We start from the raw sequence: 23,756 nt of genomic DNA on the forward strand, positions 1-23,756 counted from the left end.
TAAGAATTAATCTCAATTTATTTTAGATAACTCTTGTTTAAAAATAATCAAGTCAATTTTATTGCATCAAATCAAAATTATGTCGATTACAAAACTATCGACACTTTAAAACGTTAGTTCACTATTCTTTCTTCCCCTTAAAAGGATCAGGTTTTGGATTGTCCACTTTTTCGAACGGGTAATACGGGTGGTCTTGCCAGAAGCTAGGGTTTACTACCCTGTAGTCTTTGTTGAACTTGCCTGGAAATAAAAAAAGATAAATAATAATTATTATTCATGTCATACAATAAAAAATGTAGGGATAGACAAACTTATCTACGTATCTGATAACTTTAGAACTTTATTGATGTACGCGGTATTAAATTATTAAAAAGCAGTTTTAAAGAAGTTTTAAGTTTTAAGTCGGCCGTTTGGTGTAGTGGTTCGAAACGGACTACTATTCCGGAGGTAGCGGGTTCGATTCCCGCACAGTACAAATATTTGTGTGCATGAACATATTTGTTTGTATTGGACTGGGTGTTTTCTATGTATAATAAGTATGTATTTACAAAAAAAAAAAGTATTTAAGTATGTTTATATCCGTTGTCTAGTACCCATAGTACAAGCTTTGCTTAGTTTGGGACTAGAAGCGCAGTGTTAAATGTGGAAGGATATTTATTAAAAAAAAAAAAAAAAAAAAAAAGAAAGAAAGAAAGATACATTTATTACAGTAGTTTTATGCTTTATTCTCCTCCTTACTCCTACTGTCTTGATTAGAAACTGACACGGAGAAGTGGCAAAACCATGTGTGCCAAAGCCAATACTTAACAAATAGGTATAAACATGAAAAATTGTATTGCACCCTTTTAATAAGTACCTACTAAAGTACTATCGATAATTTTACAATCGATTGACAACACTACAGCCCCCCTAGACAAAACGCACTTTTTGATCGAATCGAAAATCGAATCCGTCAAATTCCATACAAAAAAGGGGCTTTTCGACCACTTTTCGACTGGTTTGCGATTATAATGGCACTTTGTCTAGACCCACAGTTAACACTCCAAATCTGTGGCATCAACTGACATTACTGACAAGTAAGAAAATGACAGTCAAGTTTTGGACACACGACGCGACGACTTCTTGGCGGGATTCCTCCGTGGACGGTAGTTGATCGGTAAGCATGGTCAATCTGTTTTAATGCTTTTAATTGATTAATTTTATTTAATGAACTTTAGTATAGCTGATAAATCTGGTGTTATTTTGTGTTCTAAAGTGCAGTGAAGTGAATTTATTTAAAAAACATTGAAACACTGAATTTGAGCGCGCATCGAGTGTCAAGCGGGAATCCAAAAACATAACCCCCCTTCTGGCGCAGTCGGGTAAAAACAAAAGACTAAAATACTTATTTGTATTGTTGGAGTTATTTACAATATTTTTCACTTATCATTGGCACAAAATAAACCTCACAAGTTTGATTGCCATAAAATAAAAGAAGAAGAAGACTTCTTGGCGGGAAAGTGAAGCTTTTTGACAAGTAGGTAGTAAGTTGAATGAAATGCATGGTCTGTGGTAGATTATCTTTAATGTTTTTGATTTAATTTTATTATTTTAACATATTATTATGTCAAGGACATAATTTTATTTTTGTTATCCATTATTCTTTTTTGTATATTACCTATTGAGCAAAACTAAGGACTGTTTTTCCTTACGCATCTATAATAATGGCGCTCAAAATAATTATAAGTGGGTAGTTAAACTTACCCAGGGTTTCCAAATCCATCGTGGTCAGTCTGAAATCGAAAATATCAATGTTTTCCTCGATTCTTTCCTTGTGGACTGACTTTGGAATTAGCACTAAGCCTCTTGACACCTGGAAATAAAATTAAAAAATATTATCGGCTTAGATGCGGTTCCAGCAGAATTAACAACCCCTGACTGTCCTCAATTTTCCCATGGCTGTCGTAAGAGGCGACTAATGCCCGTTATTACCATCAATCCCTAATTTTTAAGTGACCCCTTTGGTAACACGAATTTTGTTTTCAAAGGGGTCACTTAAAACTTAGGGATTGATGGTGAAAACGGGCATAAGCCTTATGGGATAATCATGCAAACATCTAGCCTCCCCAAATCGTTCGTTTCAGCAAAACGACGTCCACCTCTGGACAAAGGCCTCCCCTAAGGACTTTCACGACGACCGGTCCTGCGCCGCCCGCATCCAGGCAGGCACCTCCCGCGACCCTCACCAGGTCGTCGGTCTACCTGGGAGGTGAGAGTTCTGGCCCGTGGTCGCCACTTGAGCACTTTTCTGTCCCCTTTCTTACGTGCTCCGCCCACTGCCACTTCAGCTTGCTAATTCGGGATGTCAGTCACTTTGGTTTTCCTGCGATCTCATTGCTTATTCGATCACGCAGGAAAACTACGAGCATAGCACTCTCCATAGCACGCTGTGCAACTTTGAGCTTCTAAGAGGCCTATAGTGAGAGGCCACGTTTTAGAGCCATAATTATGTCATCACTGGTATAGTCTAACGATTTTGAAATAACAATTAAGTGGCAAAAATCTATAACTAACCCAGTATCGCCCTAATGATATCATAGCCGGGACGATTCGTTGTTGGAAATCTTTAACACACACTACTAAAATTATAGACTTTCGTCATAAATCAATCATCAACAGCCCTTTACAGTCCACAGCTGGACTATGAGCCTCCTCCACTATAGTGGAGGGTTTCGCCATAATCCCTACGCTTAACAGGCGGGTTGGAGATCGCAGTTTAAAAGATTGATGTTTTCCAGAGAGCGCTGCTACCAGGGCCGGATTAACCATCTCGGGGCCCCTAGGCACAGCTCGTTTCGGGCCCCCCTTTTTTTGTCGCGCATGCCGTCACCACTGCCGGGGGACAGGGTGGTGTGTGGAACTCCCGGTGCCCTAAAAAGGGCGCTGCTCCGTCCTGAAAAGGACGGGTTATACCCACTAAAAGTACCTCCGCGGCGTTCCGTGATCGCCCAAGTGTCGCGAGTATCCGGCCGTAGCCTTAGACTTCCGCGATACCACCGGCGACAGCTCGCCTACACGGCGAGCCAGACGGAACGTGAGGAACCCGTGCGGTCGTGTCAACCATTGGTCCAGAACAGGACCAATGGCGTCCAGAGAGCGGCGGCCAAACTGCTCACGAGTCATGTCTTCTCGATCATGATCTCGCGCTCTTCCGGCCTGATGGCGCCACGCCGCTCCGGGGCCGGGCACTTTCCACGCACCTTCTGGTCTGCCATCCAGTGATAGATGACAGACAAGACCCCAGCTTCTAGCTCTCAAGGAGGAGTACCAGCGCGACTTTCAGGCCGAGGTGTCGTATTCTGCGAGCGACTAATGTGCCGCCCGCCGATGCCCGCGAGAAGGACGCCCCGAAGGAGCCAGTTGAAGCCTAGGTTCCACAAGAGTGGACCGAGCACCGAACCCTGCGGAACCCCGCTGGCTACGCCACGCCGTTTGAGCTGGCCGTCTCTGTTAACATACAGGACTTCGCGGTCCCGTAAGTAATCGGCCAGCAGCGCTCGAAGGTACTGAGGCACTCTGTGATGTTGAAGTGCCTAGAGTATGGTGGAATGAGGGATGGTATTGAAAGCGTTGGCTATATCGAAAGACACACCCTCACCCATCTCCCTAGCCGACGCAGTGAGGCTTTTTAGCCTCAGAATTGCGTCGACTGTCCACCTGTCATGTAAACCAAAGCAGTAATGCCAACGTTACGAAAATGATTTAGGTTCCACAATATCGAAATATGACGATTGAATGTGTAAACCAAAATAAGGCGAAGTTTAGAGGTGGTTTGAGTTTTGTTGCATAAAAATAATGTTTGACTTTTTTTTTTTTTCATTTTTTAATCGGGAGTGCTGGGCCCCTGGTCATAGTGGGCCCCTAGGCACTAGCCTAAAGTGCCTTATGGATAATACGGCACTGGCTGCTACCCGTTCTCTGTTTGATGTGTACCTACTTAGTCCCTAAGTCGCCTCTTAGACTTTCGTCATACTCTATAGTATTCTACATCAAAAATAACCTACCAAATTGTTCAAAACGATCTGGGGGACGGTCTTCCCATACCGCTCCGCCAACTCCACCAAGACAGGATCATCCATCCTTGGCGCGGGGGCGGAGGCGTCGTGACTGAATAGGGATCCGAACGGGGTGTACGCCATTACAACGACGTTCTCGCGGTGGCAGTAATGCACCAGCTCGTTCTGGGCTAGGTTCAGGTTCACCTGCAAAAATTAAGTCGGTTATTAATAGGCTGGGTTCCCAAAAAAATCATCATCATTTCAGCCACAGGACGTCCACTGCTGAACATAGGCCTCCCCCAATGACTTCCACATCGCACGGTTGGTAGCGGCCTGCATCCAGATCCTTCCTGCTACCCTACCAAAAAAAAAATACTTTTGGTCTATTATCAAAAAATATTAGTTAAACACGTATTTTTTTATTTGTCAATCAAACAAGTAATTATGAAGTTATGATGCGTTGAAGTTCTGCATGACGTCACAAAGTGCTACACTTTTAAGCACTTCTTGACGTCACAGGCCTCTTCTTTTGAACTTTGACGCGCTTTATCTCTTTCAATTTTCATTATTTTGAAGAACTGAAAAATACGTGTCGAGTATTTTTTGATAAGTTAACTGACGGACTAATTCAAACTCTTGGTTTTTTACCCAGGAGACATCCCTATTGGGATAAATCGGTATTTGAAATCATTCTACACTCGCGAGCAAAACTATGGAATCACTTACATGAAGTTGTTTCCACGCGATCTTGTGTACTAACGAATTTGTTAGTAACAAAAAAAGTGGCACCATTTTAAAGATTAAACTTTTACCTTTTAATTGATACCAAATTCATTTAAATAACACCGGTATTTAAAAATATATCCCGGCTGATGTGAAGAAGTAAGGAAAAAGACATGTATCAACTGTTTGATACGTCGCGAGTTGCGGCCCATTTACCCTCTATAAAAACACGTGTTTTCGGATTTTTGCTTTCACACGTTGATCCATACACATCTCCGCTTTTTTTGACACTTTACCTGGGATTCTACACCTACAGAAGCAGCACAAATCGTTGCACTATTGCAAGAAGGGCTCAGCCAGCGGGCTGTCGCACGTCAGCTCCAAATAAGCCAGTCCTGGGTTTCGAAAGTTTTAAGACGCTTTCGGGAGACTGGTGGCTTTATCCCGAGACCAAGTTCTGAACAGCGCCGGTGCATATCGCAGAGGGATGACCGTTTTTTCATGTCAACCTCTCTATGAAATCGTCATTTGACTGGTATCGACGTCCAGCAAGAGCTCAGAAATGTACGTAGGATAGCTGTTAGCGTGTGGACAGATCGTCTAAGATATAAGCAATAGAATTTGTCTCCAAAAAGGCCTGCCACAGGCTCGAAACTGACGGTAGGTCACCGACAAGCACGCTTTCAATTAACTCGAACTTATTTTGATGGGTAGGCGAGTAATGGAGGCGAGTTTTGTTCTCCGATGAATGCAGACTGTGTTTGCAGTGCAGCAGTTGAAGAGGTCGGGTCTATAGGCAGCCTGGGGAGCGATTTGTGCAGTGCTGGTTCGCTGAAACAGTGGCTTATGGGGGTGGCTTGCTCGACTTCCCATCGAGATGTGTACGAGCAAATTGAAAGCGTGCTTATCGGTGACCTGCCGTCAGTTTCGAGCCTGTGGCAGGCCTTTTTGGAGACAAATTCTATTGCTTATATCTTAGACGAACTGTCCACACGCTAACAGCTATCCTACGTACATTTCTGAGCTCTTGCTGGACGTCGATACCAGTCAAATGACGATTTCATAGAGAGGTTGACATGAAAAAACGGTCATCCTTCTGCGATGTGCACTGGCGCTGTTCAGAACTTGGTCTCGGGATAAAGCCACTAGTCTCCCGAAAGCGTCTTAAAACTTTCGAAACCCAGGACTGGCTTATGTGCAGCTGACATGCGACAGCCCGCTGGCTGAGCCCTGCTTGCAATAGTGCAAGGATTTGTGCTGCTTCTGAAGGTGTAGAATCCCAGGTAAAGTGTCAAAAGAAGCTGAGATGTGTATGGATCAACGTGTGAAAGCAAAAATCCGAAAACACGTGTTTTTATAGAGGGTAAATGGGCTGCAACTCGCGACGTATCAAACAGTTGATACATGTCTTTTTCCTTACTTCTTCACATCAGCCGCGATATCTTTTTAAATACTGGTGTGATTTAAATGAATTTGGTATCAATTTAAAGGTAAAAGTTTAATCTTTAAAATGGTGCCACTTTTTTTGTTACTAACAAATTCGTTAATACACAAGATCGCGTGGAAAAAACTTCATGTAAGTGATTCCATAGTTTTGCTCGCGAGTGTAGTAGTTTCTAAGCTTAATGCATGGAATCAAACAATCAAATCTCTTTATTTTTCCTCTTTATAATTATAGTGTCAGACTAACGTCCGTATTCACAAACATTAGTTACTATTAAGTCTCACAGTGCGCGTGGACGCACAGGGTGACACACGAACCAATCACAGAGCTCTATTCAACGCTGTGCATTCGATTTGCTGTTTCACTTATGGCATCGTTTGTGAATAGGGGTGTAAGTTTTTGCATGGTGAAAAAATCACGAGTTCTCTACTAAATTACTGATCTAGTGCGAAAAAGGTTTTAGAGCCAAAACACACGATGTGTAGCGACACCGGAGGTCGTTAAGTTGTCATAAACTTCAACCACACCAACACATTTAGAAATCTTCAAACACATTTAGAAATCTAAAAAGGGTGGAATCCTGAATAATTTCTCAAGACCTACCTCAACTTGCAAAACGCTCGGTCTGATCTTACAGTTCTGCATCAACCGCTCCATCTGGCTGATATTGAAGTTGGAGACGCCGATGGACTTGGCCAGCCCGAGGTTCTTGGCTTCCTCCATCTCCTTCCAAGTGTCCAAGTAGTCGATGACCTCGAAGGCGCTTTCGTCGGGCTGAAAATGGTGGATTTATAGATAAAAGATAGAAAGAAAGAAAATATTTATTGCAATGGACATCACATAAAGAAAGTAGGTGCACAAAACATGAGTGCCACATAAAAATAATAAAGAATAAGAAAAATCCGCACGAACGAACATAGGGCGAAATTATTAAACTTCCCTAGGCAGAAGCCTACTCTGTCTATTCGAAAAAGTCGGACACTTTGGCCCTGTATTCCAGGGGCCCCGTATCATTGATACGGCAGATACGGTGATAGCTAGGTACGCCCCTGACGCGTGCTTACATAAGCACAATAGTGACACTCTTCAAATTGAAGACTTCCATATTTCCATACAAAAAACACCACTTGTCTAGTGGAAGTGATTAGTGCCACCAATGCCACCATGTGGCCCATTGCAATGGGACCCCACTCAGCTACTTAGGTAATGCAGTAAAGGATACGACGCTAGTTTTCAATGTGACTTAATTCTACCTAAATTATGGACTACCAAAATTTAGTGTATGTCTTCTGTAAGACGGAAAAATCTAGTGATTTTTCAGAAGGTAGGTATGTGATACATAAATTTTCCTTACCGTAAAAGATACGGGGATGTGTATCAGGTACAGGTCGACGTACGACTGGTTGAAGCGTTCCAAAGACTTTCGTAAAGCCCCCACCACGTCGCGTTTTTCATTTGAAGCCAACTGAAATAAATATTTAGAGTTAACCATAACAACTAATTAGGTAAACATTCTATTACATGGCTTTTATTTTTAACTAAGTAGCGGCCGCCCGCGACTTCGTACGCGTGGATCCCGTTTTACCCCCTTCATCTATCTTACGCGGTTTAGATTTTTTCATACAAATGGTTTTTCTCGCTAACTCCCGTTCCCGTGGGAATTTTGCAATATCCTGTTGTAACTAAGCTTTAAGTTTACTAAGATACCTGCATGCCAAATTTCAAGCGTCTAACTTAAGCGGTTTAGATTTTTCATACAAAAGGATTTTCCCGCTAATTCCCGTTTCCGTGGGAATTCCTAAGTATACTATAACCTGCCCAGGAGTACGAAGAATAATTGTACCAAGTTTCGTTAAAATCCGTCGAGTAGTTTTTGTTTCTATACGGAACATACAGACAGACAGACAGACAAAAATTTTACTGATTACATTTTTGGCATCATTATCGATCACTTATCACCCCCTGATAGTTATTTTGAAAATATATTTCATGTACAGAATTGACCTCTACAGATTTATTAAGTATAGATCGGCCATTCTCAGATGAGCTAGTTTTTACGTGTCCGGGCTGTTAAATCGTTAAAAATGACAAATTAGAGACATGCAAGTATTTTTATATTATTATGTTACTTAACAACCCCATCCAGTTGTGCATTAAATCATAGGCCTCTATTTTAAGTAGTTGTGACTTAATTAATTTCATGAACCTCTGTTCTCTAATTACCGTTACGCGTCCGCACACCGACTTAATGTTAAAACTTGGCTGTAATTTTTATGTCGTATAGATTTGGTTTACTCCATTCAACATTTTAAAGAGTACAAAAGATTGTCTTACGCATAGCAAAATATCTATTCAATAGAACCATTCTGTAAATAATTAGAATTAAAAAACTGCTTGTCCGAGCGAAAGTCCTAATTCCCGTGACGTTTTCTGTTTTTGGGCACACCAGCCTAAATAATAATATTTGACACATCATTTAGGCGCGCGGCGCGAGCCCTTAATTAGTTCTAAGACCTGTTAGCAAGTAGACGTCTATTGCGTTGGCGTACCGTCGATGAATTGTGTAAGAGTATAATTACCATATCTTTGGTTTTCAATTTTTCTATTTACCATGTCCTTATTTTTATATTCGATTTTTGAAGGTAGATCCACGTTGTTAATTTAAATAGATTCAGTACTTTGGCCTTCATACGTTGTAGTAAGACAATATTTGCATACGCCGAAGATTTTGGAAAGTTTGAAGAAAAACTATCGTTTTATAATTTCCATGTACTAATTACCGTATATTTATAATCACCGTTGTATGAAATTATCACCTACAAATTGCACTCACGATTGAATAAGTATGATTATAAAATATGAAATATACCTAGACTTTCGCATAACAACTGTACGGACTTTTCTTCCAATCTGACAATCAAAATTTAAAAAAACTTTCGTTAGAGTAACCTCGAAATAGATTCGATTTCATGACGAATGTTCAGCTTCAGTTGCTGCATGGTTGTTGGATTTAAGACTATATTTTAACCCCTAAGGTGACCCCACAAAAAGAAGTTACCTGGAGTGAAATCGGGGCTTTCTGATGGCCAAGAGATGTCACCCCTGCATGAAACATGTCTCGTACCAGATATTTATTTTTACTATTAGTATAATTGATATTAACATCTTAAATCATTAATTAATTCTAATATAATACCATTAACATCTATCCATAATATTTTATTTAACATTTGCCCTAAGAAGATGAGATTTTCCAACAGTAACACTTATCTGGCGTGATCACATTAAGAACAAAAGAGAACAAATCAACAGACAATGGGACTTTTCAAGGCAAGAGTGTATAGGCACTTTGTACCATCCTAAACTGCATCCTACCTGCTTTGTTATGCATAGAAAAAACTTCGTGATATGCAATGGTACAATGGGTACTGGACAGAAGAAGCTTGGAGAACAAACTATATACAAATGGATCCTAAAACCCATGTAGACATGGCATCGACTTAGCCTCGTAAATTTAGAAATACTTTAACGTTTTCAAAATAAAGTTTTAAAAAGTGGTTGGTTTACAAAGTCCACTGAAGTGATACCAAACGTCAAAGAGGGTGTGGAAAATCCTGTAAAGCTTACAACCAAAGACTAGACCTTCATGCAATCTATTTGCTGCATCCCTTCTAAATTCTAAGAATTCTGCATTTAGGCTCAGCGTATGCTCCCTTATAGCCTCGATTATTGCAGTATACTGAAAATATCTTGATACAATAAATAATAGAAATGAGTGTTTTCCTTTTTTCAAAGGGTTATTAAGTGTACCTACAGCGTTTTTTATGACGCTATATATTTATATACAAATTTATCAATGCAAGATATTGTTTTCTTGCTATTTTACATATTTTTTCTAATTACCGTTAGATTAAGTATTAGCCTTATCTAATTACCGTGACCATAAAATTTTTGGGTCTCATTTACGCGAAAACCGCTTGGAATAATTTGACGCCTTAACGATTGTTAAATTCGTACTTTTCATGTGTTTCATATTTAAATGCGTTTAAGTCAATTAAGCCAAATTTCAAAAATGATATGGTAATTAGGCTGAGAACGCCTAATCGTGAGAATGACCGAGATATGGAATCGAGTGGGGTGGTTCTTTCGGGCATAGCTGGGCACCGTTAATCAAATACAAGTTAACTTCGTTAATCGTTAAACCGTTAATAAAAAAATTAACTTCGTTAAACGTTAAAACGTTACATTTCGCAAGATTTAACGCAAGTTAACGTTAATCGTTAATGATAATAAAACGAAAAAAATAATTGTATGCAAGGTTCAAATAATTTCAAAAGCTTGTATGGCGCATGGAATTTATTCCTCTTTTATGTTTGCGCTACAAGCTTTTGAAATTATTTGAACCTTGCATAACGTCCCTTAGCTAACAACACCGCTTAAGTCGATTTTTGGCGGTTTTGACATTTTAATGCCATTGGATAGATCTGCTCATCGCGCGTCTAACCATTGGTCACATGTTATAGATTTCAGACAATAAGAAGCCGTAATTTGAATTTTAGTGACACCGCGCAAGTCGGTTTGCCTCACAACACCGCTCAAGTCGTTAATCTGCCATACATTTCTCGTAAGGTTCCTTCGCGCTCCGTAATTTTTATATTTTTAAGTGAGTTTTATCGCGAAAAGGTCTATGAAAGAAGTTTTAATAGAAGATTAAGAGGTAAGCTAATAATAATGTATTTTTTAATGATTTACGCGTATTAATATATAAGGAAATGATAATAGAAAATATCTTCATTTACTTAAGCGGTGTTTACATTTTTTTTTCAAACTTAGGCGGTGTTTCAAACTGTATTTTAATTCTTTTAGGAAGCTATACAAGTGAAATACACAATTGATGGAAAAGGAATTGATTCTTGAAGTATTCCGAGTTCAGGTGATGAATTTTTATGTGCACAATTACAAGAAGCAGGACATATACAGCGTAAAAACTGCCCAGGTTTCAATGGAATCGAAGGCTTTCTCATAATCCACAAACGCCAGGCAAAGTGGCTGATTATACTCCTCGGTCTTCTGTATAATCTGCCGCAGCGTATGTATGTGATCTAAGACACTAAAGCCTGTCAGCCAGCCTGGAAACCAGCTTGATCAGGAGGCTGGAAGGCGTCGAGTCAGCGAGCTAGACGTTTCATAATTACTCGAAAACAGCTAGATGGGTCTATAATTCTTTAACAAGGTTTTATCGCCGTTTTTTGAAGAAGAGTATAATCACACTTCTGTGCCGTACCGTAGGAGTTTTTCCCTCGAGGATGACGGAATAGAACAGCTTCCAAAGAGCCTTTAGCATCGACATTTTACCTGCTTTGCCGTTCAAAAGCTGAGCCGTAATTCTATCATCACCCGGGGCCTTGTTGTTTATCAGCTGTTCCAGAGCTATTCCAAGGTCGTGTAGACTGGCGTTCGGGATATCTTAGGTATTGTGTCGGGTCAATCTAGCTCTTGGGTCTTCGGCTAGATTTGTAACAGGTGTGAACACAGTCGTGTATAATAATTGTCCGTAGAACTTCTCAACCTCTTTCAATATCTCAGGCCCCGACGCTATTCTCGGTCTTCAGCTTGGTCAGTTGGCTTTGGCCAACAGACAGGCTGATCCCTTACGAACACCTTAGAGCCCTTGTTATGCTCAATCGTCTGTATTACGAGTATATTATTATGCGTAGGTCGCGAGTCAAAAGGCTTAGAGATCTATCTGTTAAGACGCCGATACTGAGTAGCATCCTCAGATGACTGCAGATCCATGTTTCGTCTCTCTTCTATAAGGTTGTTGATGAGATCAGAGATCTTTTTTGTTTCTCTTAAACAACGGGTTTTAAAAACCTTAGACCCAGTCATCTGGACAATTCCCAAGAACCTGCCATTGTACTCTTCCATTGCGATTTTGCAACGTGAGTTGAGCTTTCGGGGTTGGATGGACGCTGGGCGGAGTGTAGACTTTATCAGTCAACATTTATCGAGATTCGGATTTCGGACTTATATTTAATGTGCCTCTTACCATTTGGTGATTGCTTCCTGTTTTGACCAAATTGACCACACAGACAACATGCTTCTATGTCGACAAGATGAAGTTGATCTCATATTTCATAGCGTCATTGGGATGCAGCGAAATCTACTTTCGCTGTTTTGGCTTTCTGAAAAAGGAGTTCATCATCCCTCTCCATAAAGCCAGCCAGCAGTTAGCCACGTGCGTTCCTCTCTCCGTACCCAAATTGCCCCACTTCCAGATCATTGTCGTTTTGTTTACCCAGCTTCGCGTTGAAGGCCCCCCATCACAATATTTGATCTACACCCTGTGATTCTTAAGATTTAGGTTAAAGATACATAGGTTATAATGATTTATTAATTATTTTTTAAATAATTCTTAATAAAATTTTTCTTTGTAAATCATCTATTAATACCTTATTCAGTGGCGGCGTAGCATGGGTTGGCACCCGGGGCGATCACCCCCCCCCCCCCCCCGTCATAAGTCCAAAGGCACCCCCTGGAACCCCCCAGGATTTTAGGGTTCAACCCGTATCATGACATAGACCGCAGACTTGCCATGCAGATGCGCCAGTGAGTACTATCTGCGCGACTGTTGTCACCCCTTGATGCTTGGCACCCGGGGCGGACCGCCCCACCGCCCCCCCCCCCCCCTTACACCGCTACTGACCTTATTCCTTTACATTTCGGCAAACAACACCGCCTAACTCTACAAAAATATCAGTCAACACCGCTCAAGTCATAAAATACAGGGTGTCCCAAAAACAATGGATAACCCTGTAACCATCGATAGGCCTCGCCATGGTCTCCCTAACGTCCAATTTTGACCCCAGTAAAAATATCACCGTTTTCAACATTTTTAAGTTTTTGTGCATTTTTATAAAATTGCCACCTGCGATTACTTTTTCTCATGCCATTTCTACAAATGTGGATACTTTTCAATCTAGTTTTTTTCCTTATCACAAGGGATAGTTGGGCTATCAAAAGAAAATATTAAAGTTCAACATATTTTTACTGGGGTCAAAATTGGACGTTAGGGAGACCATGGCGAGGCCTATCGATGGTTACAGGGTTATCCATTGTTTTTGGGACACCCTGTATAGGTCAAAATAAAGTAAATCGTCAAATTAAGTATAAATAATTATTTCTTAACCGCTAAATAAAGTATTTAATAAGTAACAATAGGAAAAATCCACCGATTTTTTAAAATAAACAGTTTTTTTCGTCTCCTGAAAAGTTGCTAAAAATGACTTACGCGGTGTTGTTAGCTAAGGGACGATAAGTACAATTATTTTTTTCGTTTTAGTACAACTGCATTTCAGAATAAAAGCTTGTTTTAAAAAAAGTTTAAAACACTTTTTAATTAGTAGTATCTCAATCTCAGAGCCTTGGTTCAATTACAATACAATTTAGCACCAAAGTGCTTGAAAAGACAAATCCAGCAAACCCAAACTCGATAAGTTTCCACCGTTTCGTTTAGGAATTCCTATGGCCACCTCCTGACTCCACCATCATTAGACCAGCTCAATGGTACCATAACATTGCATTGTCACCGTACTTACATAAGTAGGTATATCAAATTTCAGTTCAATCGGTTCAGGAAAACTGGTCTTAAATTCAGTTGCAAGAGTTGTCCCACAGATACAAACAAGTGTCGTTAGTGATCTGCATACAAAAACTGTTGTTTTGGGTTCTGGAAGTTCTGGCCTGCTGTATCTTTTTGGTAAATAGTAGGTACTGAATTAACGATTAACGGACTTAGGATAATTTAACGGAAGTTAACGAGTCCGTTAACATTTTTTAAAGTTAACTTATAAGTTAATCCGTTAATAGAAATGTTAACTTCGTTCATTAACGATTAACGGATTAACGAGTTAATGCCCAGCTATGCTTTCGGGTCATCAATCAATAGATCCTCCCCCACTCTTATCGTGAATGAAGGGGTTTCCCGACCCTCCTCGCCCTCCCGACTTCCGACAAAGTCCCAAAATGCCAACTAAACCGACAATCTCATAAAGAACTCTCATGGACGTGTATTTCTGTGAAATAAATGAATTTGAATTTGAAAGGTAGCAGGAAGACGCTGGATTCGGCTGGATGCAGGCCGCTACAAACCGGTCATTATGGAAATCATTGGGGGAGGCCTATGTTCAGCAGTGGACGTCCTGTGGCTAAGAATGTGATGATGTCGATGACGAAAATAATTGCGTTAGACACGTGGTTTCCCTTTCAAATTCGCCTGTATTCAGTAACATTAGGTAGGTACTATGAGGTCTTAGTGGGTGACACACGAACCTATCACAGAGCTCTATTCAACGCTGTGGATTTGCTGCTTCACTTAAGCAAGCATAGTTTGTGGATTCAGGCGAAAGTTTATTGCTATAACGTTCTTCTCACAGATATAGATATATCTGTACCCCCAGTGAAAAGGGATCTAACTCGACTTAGATCAAAATTGACTTTATAACATAATGTGAATCTCTGAAAAATTAGCTATTTTTGTATCTAATCGGTATCTTTCTACGACGTATAGAAAAGAAAATAAGTTTGTGCCAAATGATACAAGTAAGGCTTTGTGAACCAATTTTGAGTTTTCTTTCGTGTAAATTGATACATGTCTACTTTTAACAAAGTGTACCGGAGGCTCCTTTCACTTTTTTATTGTGTCAAGAGGTATGACTCGTGTTACTACTTTTTACACGATTGAAGTTGTTCCGATTGAGTTTGTGATTAACAATATAAGATGACTCATAATAATATACACAAAAAAAACTATGTATTGTTGGTTGGTGAAAAAGAATGTAACTTAATTTATAGCACAAAAAGTAAAAGACAAAAGATTATTTATTTTGTGTATAATGATTCAATTAGACTAATACCATTAACCACAAAAGTTTCGTACATGTGTAAAATGTTATAAGTTACTTAGATCAAAAACATTTGAAAATCGCAACTAATAATTTGATTAATTATTTGGTGTAAAATGATATAACTTAGCCCAAACGTCAGATTAAAGGAAAAAAGAATGTCGTAGTTTATAAATCAAAGAATTTAAGTTAGTAGTTTTAATAAATAATGGTGAACATCTACTAGTAAAACATATAATTGAATTCATAGTGCCTAACGTTGTCAATAAAAGTACTTAATAAGTGCATTATCGAATTTACAAGAGCTCCAACTATCAGAACTCTTTATAAACAAAACTCATCACCTTTGACAACAAATTGACCTGGGCGAGTCATTTCGAGAACAAAATAAAAATGGCCTGTATACATCCCATCAGTGCAAGAGACTCATTGGTAGTAAATGAGGTCTCAACCCAAAAATAACACTTTGGCTCTACACGTTTGTTATAATAATATAGCCCTCTTACACATATTATTATGGATCACTTGTGTGGTGGCACAGAACACAACTATCCACAGCAAGATCAAAACTCCAAAGCCTGCAACGCCTAGTAAGCATAGCGGCCACTAGTTGTATGAGAACCACTCCATCGACATCACTTGAGTACCTTCTGAATCTTAGATCTTTAGACCTCTTCATTCAGGAGGAAGTGCAAGCAGCCGCTCTAAGACTAAGTAAGAACGGCATATAGAAGCAAAATAAGGAGACAGGACATTCCACGATCCTGCACAAAACCCTAATAAAAGTAATACCTCTCACCGAGGCACCCATCGACAGAATTCCCTGTGTTCACATCTTCGACTGGAGATATAATATCCAGCTTACAGCGGAAACGCAAGATTGCTCTGGAATCAATGAAATTAGGATATACACTGACGGCTCCAAAACCCAAAAAGGTACGGGAGCTGGTGTCTTCTCGAATTACCTAAATATACTAAGAATATCAACATCACTAGATAAACACAATACAATTTTCCAAGCAGAATGCAATCAGAGCAGCACAGGCGGTTGCAACCATAGACATCCGAGGTCTGAATATAAAAATAATCTCAGATAGTGCAAGCAATACAAAGCAACTTAATATACTACATTATAATACTTATATTGGAATGCCATGACGCGCTTCTAAGTCATTGCAGACGCAAATGGCGTTACCCTGCACTCCTGAAGTGGATCAAAGGGCACAGTAACTCCTTGAGCAACGACGCAGCAGATGAACTGGCCAGAAGGGGATCGTACACGACGGTATTTGGTCCGGAACAATTATAATGCCGATACCATAAGCACAGATCAAGACCTGGCTGCGCTCCAAAATAGAAAAATAACACTACACAGAATGGAAAGATTGTGAAAGATGCAGGCAAACAAAAGATGCAGTTGTGGATAAACAGGGACAACATCCGCAAGGTCCTAAGTGTAATAACAGGTATGTTAAACAAACACCTACACAATATAGCTGTTACAGACAGCCGGATATGAATGGATAGTGTACTGTGCAGAATATGCATGGAGGCAGAAGAAAAACCGCAGCACGTGCACAAGGAGTGCACAAGCGTAGCAGATCAACAGGCTCAAATTCTCCAATCACCAGGGTCGCTGCAGAAGGCCTGTAGCGACCTAGATAGGCTGCTGCTACCTGGGGGATCTGGAGTGGTTGAAATAGGAAGATAAACTACAAATAGCGCACAATGGTTTAATCAAAAGGCTAAGTGCAATATTCGATTGCCCTGCAAAACTACGAAAGGCCTTATAATGGATACTATGTATAAAGTAAATAATTATGTAAATGGCATGTGTGGCTGGACTTTATCTGCTTAGCTCGCAAGTATAACATGTCTTGTTAATTCATGTCTCTATTGATTTAAGAAGATTCCCGCCTTAGGCAGTTCGATTTTTTTAAGTTATTTATGATTTAAGAAGAGGCTGACAAGAGTGGCTAAATTTCTTGCGCTGCTTCTTCTTAGCACTGGCCCATTTAAGTCCCAAAATAAAAGTAGGGTTCAAGTAATACTAGGACGTGTTAAAGGGCTTTTTAAAAGCCTCTTTGTTGAAAACAAATGCATTTTATGACTTTACTTTTATATTATCCTTCTGGAGCCAAAAGGCAATCAATATAGCTTGACATCATCGTCTCTGGTCCAGAGTTTGATTCCTAATAGGGTAATTGTAGAAAACAAACTTTTCTCTGTCTTCTGTCTAATTAGTTGATGTGAAACCATTGTTGTTTCTGGTCTTTATTACACAATTGCTTCAGCTATACTTACTTTAAAATAGGAGATAATGTATGTGATTTAGGCCGATATCATTCATTGTATATGGTGTAATAATTAATAAAATAGTAGTTTCACATCAGAATAAACATTTAAGGAGTAAATAATTAGAATTCACTCTAAAATTCTAGCCTTATTCCTTTACAATCGCCACTTATATCACTTTACACATAATTATTAGGATACTTAGATCGCTATTATGTTAGTTAGATCAGTTTACACATTTTTTTTCTCATCACAAAATTGGTGTATATTGATATAAGTAGCAATTTTTGGACGATTTACCCTAAATAACCTGAAATAATGATTCCTCATAGTGTAATTACTAATGTTTGTTTTACAACTTTTTCTAAAATTGAAGAAACAAAAAATTATCAACAGAAATGGCGTAAAATGTATCACTTTACACTTGTTAGCGGGTGGTCAATTCAGTGTGGTGTAAAATGATTTATGTCCCATTACATCACTTTACACGAATGTAAAGTTGTCGTGCATGGTGATATAACTGTGTTTTTATTTAATTACGAAAAAACCACATGCTATATTTCCCAAACTGGCACACTGCCTAATTATATCCAACATTACCTTTCACCTAAAAAATATTTCACCAAGTTATCTCTAATAGCGACGAAGCAGGATTTTTTTTAACTTCAAATGCGATTTCCCAAAAATCACCATTTTCGACTTAACTCCGTTTTCACTGGGGGTACAGATATATCTGTGGTTCTTCTTTACTTACTTTAGTGACTACAAAGATGTGTTCTCTCGGCACTTTCGTCTTCATCAGCGCTTGTCCCACCTGCTCCTCATTGCGGTACAAAGCTGCCGTGTCTATGAGTCGGTAGCCGGCATCCAGGGCCCAGGTGACTGCATTTTCCACCTCATTCTCTTCGGCTTCCTTTTGCCCTTTCTGAAAGTGGAAATATTGTTTAGCGCCATCTAGTGATAGATACAAATAACCTAAATAGTAAAAGTGACAAATTAATATACTAGTCCAGTAGAATTAGATTTTAAATCGGAAATAATTCCTACAAAAGATTTTATTGCTTTAATGGCTTCATTGGTTGCCCATTAAGACTCTCCTAGGTTTTCGACTTCAACGGAGTTGTGCTTAAGTGGTGGGGGCCCCTGAAAGGGGCGCTTTTTCGGTTTTCCGGTTATACCGCGTAAAGGACTTACCCTATCGGAAAGTGGTCTTTCTGACGGTTGAAGGGCATTTAATCCTGCATTAAATAAGACCAAATTCATATGTTTTGAACAAACCGTTCTCGTGCAAATGTTCGGCAAAGTAGAAAATATGTGTATAATTAATGACCCTCTCCGCGTCCAATGGATCGTTACCCACAGGCTTCTAAGTCTTGAAAAGGAGCGCCTCAACTAGTGTAACCCTATCAAGGCTTACGAGCTGGATGCGCCTATCCTTGTTCGTCCCAGCCGTTCCTTAACTGCGGTTGCTGCACCTCTTCCTGGCACTCACCTGAACGACTCTGTGTTACCTACTGTGGCTGTCCCTCTTCCTTGTATCCTCCTGCACGACTACGTTTCCTAGCAGTATGCCTGGTCTAAGGTTCGACGGCAACTAATGAAGCCATTAAAACACTAGAATCTTTAGTTGGAATTATTTCCGATTTAATACATTTTTGTGTTTAATTCTACTGGCCTATACTCATGGTTAACTGGTCATCACAAAAACCGGCCCACCTACTTTTTACAGGAAAACTCGTTTCTACTGACACAAACATGGTGCCCCAACAATATTGGTGTTATTTGAAAGCCTAATAAATATCCATAAAGAAAAACACATTTAATTTCTTAATAAACGATTAACATAAACGCGATATAGGTAGGTAGGTACCTACAATAAATGTGACTTGAAAAAAGACCTCACTTTGTGGGCTCACCTCTGGGATCAATTAGACCAATTTTTATGATTATAAAACCAAATAATGATCTCACGTGTCCTCTTTAACAGATGGATAGCGATTAATCCCAACTTACTTAACAGTTTTATAGCCATAAAAGTTGGCTCAAGCGTAACTACCTATTTTTTGCAGAAGTGACTCTGGATTCTTCTACAGACACATTTTTGGGGTAAAAACCTTTCCTTTAATGAAATGAAGTTTAAAACTAGGCTTTTAAATGGTGCCAAAATTGGTGGGAAGTGGGGATGCATACGTTTGAAAGTGCTTGTCGCGGGTGGGTCGATTTGTATGATGACCAGTGTAGTTGTTGTAAAAAGGAGTCAGTAGCCGTTATCCACTTCGTTGTCCTCAGCTTGCCTTTGGCTTTTCTGGAAGTACAGTGTAAAATAAACAAAATGGGATTTAGCGCCATCTAGTGACAGATATAAATAACCTAAAAAGTTCGTTCGTTCGTTCGTTTCAGCCAAATGACGTCCACTGCTGGACAAAGGCCTCCTCCAAGGTTTTCCACAATGCACGGTCCTGCGCTGCCCGCATCCAGGCTCTTCCCGCGACCTTTACGAGATCGTCGGTCCACCTAGTAGGAGGCCTGCCCACGCTACGTCTTCCAGCCCGTGGTCGACTCTCGAGAACTTTTCTGCCCCAACGGCCATCGTCTCTACGAGCTATGTGCCCCGCCCACGGCCTAACCTAAAAACACACACACACATTTTTGCAGCTAGATGGTGGCGTTAAATTACCTACCTCGTCAAAACCGAGGAATGTGCCGAGCCCAAAAGTAGGTATGGTCTTCCCATCGTTCATGCGAAATCTTGGAGCCTTCCCCCCGTCCATGTCATCGCAATACTGTAACAAATTAAAAAAAAACTGAAAAAAAAGAGGCGGACAATAGTAACCGAGTTTCTTGCGCAGCTTCTTCTTAGCACTGGCCCATTTTATTGTCCCGAAGCAGTGGTAGGGTTAAAGTTAAAGAGTTTTTTAAAAGCATACAAAATAAATGAATTTGAACAGTCAAGCTCATCAATACATTGGCTCAACTTTGATTTTTTATATTTCAAAGAAGCTTTGTGAACAACGAGTCAATGTTATAAAGATTTGAAATCTAAACAAAATCAAGTGAAAACTGTAACAAAAATAAATTAAAAATTAATAGAACGTATACCTACATGGGTTCCTTCTTTTAATAAACTGCGTCTAGTATTAAGAAGAAAAGTTCAAAACAACGAAACTATTATGCATTATGGAGCTGTCGAAATATACAAAAGTCGTTATTGATAAAATATCGTCGTCTCATCATGAGACCGGCAAATTCTATCGATTATATTAAAGTCAAAGTCAAAATTTCTTTATTTGTTTAGACTAATAAATAGTTCTTACAAATCGTCATTTTGCTCTTAAGGAGCCTCTACATGTCTCATAATCTTTTTACCCTACCAGCGCTTCGAGACCAACATTTGGCAAGTGCTGAGAAGAAGCGCCGCAACAAACTCAGTCACCACCTCAGATCATAGAAAGAGAACAGATATGAAGTCGCGCGTAACTACAACGAGAACCAGTGTCCCCACATTTCCCCCACCACAGCTCCCACACACACATTCAACTGTGTAAAAACAAAGCTACTGAGAGTCTACGACAACATGTGCAACCGGCTTAAAAGTGCTGTGATTGGCCAGAAGGCATGCCTTATGGCCAATCAATGCCCGCTTGACGTGACGCACACTTTGAAAACGCTAGTGAGAGAACAAAGATAAAATGGAGTCGACAAGATATCGATACTTTAAATCGCTAGGGGCAAGGCTCGAAACTGATTTCACAAAATGCTTATGTATGAAAACCTTTTTATTATTATACGTTATTATTAACTGCTATCACGCATTTACTTTTTAATTATGGCGATCTGCGTACCGCATATGTTTATCAAAAATAATGCCTATATTAGGCTTTCAACTAGCTCTTATAGTAATTACATAGTTGACAGTTACTAATTACTTCTACTGTTATTATTTTTTTTTGTAAAATCTTAACACAGCAAGTAACACATCATTTTTTTATTTAAAATTACAAAATAGAAAATTATAATTTACTTATATTTATCGATAATAGGAAACCGCATTAGAACACGAGCACGGCACTATGTTACGACCCGCACATGCGGCCGTACTGTGTATTTTCACACGACAGTGGATATCGGAAGAAATTAAATACATTGCGCAGTAGTTGAGCATGACATAAAGTGGTTGCTAACTAAATTGTCAATGTACAAGTGTGTTAGAATTTTTATCACCACTGATTTCGATATCGCAGTAACTGTTACGGCACTGAATTCGCTCGTAAAAATGTTTAGTTTTTTTTAATTTATAAGCAAAATACCAATGGATTTGCAATACTTACATGTAGTAAATGACTCCATTGTTCCTGTAGTTCTTTGTTTCACTTGTTTTATTGCACGTAACGACGCATTATCCAAAATATCGGAGAACATTTCCTTAGTACGACTGAATCGCGACTAACCTAGCTACGCGGCTGATGTTCGTTTCTGGGCATATCGCGGAGACACGCGCCACGCCCCCGTTTCACATCTATTCCCTTCTATGATCAGTACCTCTAGTAGGAAAAACTTTCGAGTTCGTTTCGTTGCGTATTCAAAGTGTCATCGAAAAATTTTGTATGAAAAATTAAACAGCGCCCCCTATATTATAGCCGCCCTAGGGGGCGCTGTTTAATTTTTCATACAAAATTTTTCGATGACACTTTGAATACGCAACGAAACGAACTCGAAAGTTTTTCCTACTAGAGGTACTGAGGTCACCACTGTCTGCCGGTTAATATAAATAAATAGAAATAGTAGTAGTAGGTACATTCGATTCAGGAGCAGTTCACTGAATTACAAATCTGAATGAACTGAATTACAAATATTAGATTACAAATCGATAAAGTGGCGCCATAAAAGCGATCGCAGCACTACTTAGGCCATTTTAGTATTTTCAGCAGCAAGCACGATTCCTTTTTTAACCGACTTCAACAAAAGGAGGTTCTAAATTCGGTTGTACTAGAAACTAGAGGCAAAACACTGGCCAGACCGTTTGGGGAGGCCTAAAAAGTTACTAATGTGAAAAAAAGGTTACCAAAAAATAACGTGTTATTAAACAAGACAAACAAAGAGTGAATACTTAAGTAGGTAGGTATAGGTACCTAAAGCTTAATAAATTTGAAAAGTAACAGTCATCTCCGCTGGACGCTACAGTTGTAAAAAACTATGAGGTCTCACAGTGCGCGTGGACGCACAAGGTGACACACGAACCAATTACAGAGCTCTATTATTAGCTGCTTCACTTATACAAGCATCGTTTGTGAGTACGGGCGTATAAGGCATATATCTAAGTAAGTAATTAAGTAGAATAATTAATGATAGTAATATAAATTAACTTACAGAACTTGTCAGGAAGCTTGCTACGAGAAAAACCCACAGAAACATCTTGTCTCTCCAACCGACAACGGCCGACTAACAAACTACTTATTCGTTACTTTACCTACCGCTTACTTAACTATAGCAAAAACTATCTATAAAAATAAACCGTAGTTCCTTATAATAAGAATGACGCCAAATTGGAAGTGTGGATGTAAGTAGGCCTATCAATAATGACCTCTTGACTTGATTCCAAGTTGTTTTGGATAAATACTTAGTTTACAAAATAAAACTGAAGGGATTTCCCAAGTAGGTAATTGTATCAATTGTTTTGACATAGCTTTATCAAGTTTATCAACTAAAATATGTAAAAATATCATAAAAACACATTAGGTAATGCAATAAAAAATGGATTTGAATTTGGGTAGGTGTCTTTAACCTACTTTTTATTTCTTTTATCGATTACTTATGATGAATTTTGATAATTGAGAAGATAATATACCTACCATTATTATAACCTCGTAAGCCCGGATGTGCCTCAGAAGGAACTGAAACTTTGTAGACAGTAACGCCGAGACATTTTCGGAGGTGAATTGTAAGTATCGCCGGATGTGCCCTCAGAGGAACTAAAACTTTAGCGATAATTTTAAGTTCAAAAATTCGCGCCTATTGAATAAAAAGAGTGATAGTCTATGGCTTAAAGTATTCGAAATCATGTATCCGAACTTATTAATGTAAAAAAAACAAAATGTCACTGTCAAATTATCATTTTTCTCTGACAAGGTGGTTCTTTAGAGAGGACGTGATGTACGATTAATTTTTTTTCTTCACGTAAACGTAGTTTAATTGAAACATCAACCAGTATAATTTAAGTTAAAATACTGCTAAACAAGCAAAAAAAAATTTTTACCAATTCGAAGAAGTTTTGTAAGATTTTTTTTCGTTTGAAAATAATAGTTCTTTGCAAGGAACATTCGGTCTTGATGGTGAAAATTTTATTTTTGTATATTT

General features: G+C 39.2%; 1 protein-coding gene across 1 annotated transcript; it reads right to left on the reverse strand.

Annotated features, from left to right (window-relative positions):
- Positions 1-22,877, reverse strand: LOC135084899 (aldo-keto reductase AKR2E4-like). Its single transcript, XM_063979647.1, has 8 exons — positions 22,770-22,877; positions 20,084-20,185; positions 18,157-18,327; positions 7,559-7,669; positions 6,808-6,978; positions 4,044-4,241; positions 1,744-1,852; positions 1-240 (listed from the first exon to the last, which is right to left on the reverse strand). Exons 1-8 carry the CDS (start codon positions 22,812-22,814, stop codon positions 122-124), a joined length of 1,026 nt encoding a protein of 341 aa, XP_063835717.1. The 5' UTR covers positions 22,815-22,877; the 3' UTR covers positions 1-121.
- Between the last annotated feature and the right edge of the window lie 879 nt (positions 22,878-23,756).

Source organism: Ostrinia nubilalis, chromosome 27, assembly GCF_963855985.1.
Source record: "Ostrinia nubilalis chromosome 27, ilOstNubi1.1, whole genome shotgun sequence".
Lineage (NCBI taxonomy): Eukaryota > Metazoa > Arthropoda > Insecta > Lepidoptera > Crambidae > Ostrinia > Ostrinia nubilalis.

Excerpts from the sequence above, each read along its gene's own strand:
- LOC135084899 (XM_063979647.1), bottom strand. The coding sequence starts at position 22,814 with ATGTTTCTGTGGGTTTTTCTCGTAGCAAGCTTCCTGACAAGTTCT. Across the intron at positions 20,186-22,769 it reads CAAGCTTCCTGACAAGTTCT|TATTGCGATGACATGGACGG; the intron begins GTAAGTTAATTT and ends AATTTGTTACAG. Across the intron at positions 241-1,743 it reads GATGGATTTGGAAACCCTGG|GCAAGTTCAACAAAGACTAC; the intron begins GTAAGTTTAACT and ends TTTTATTTCCAG.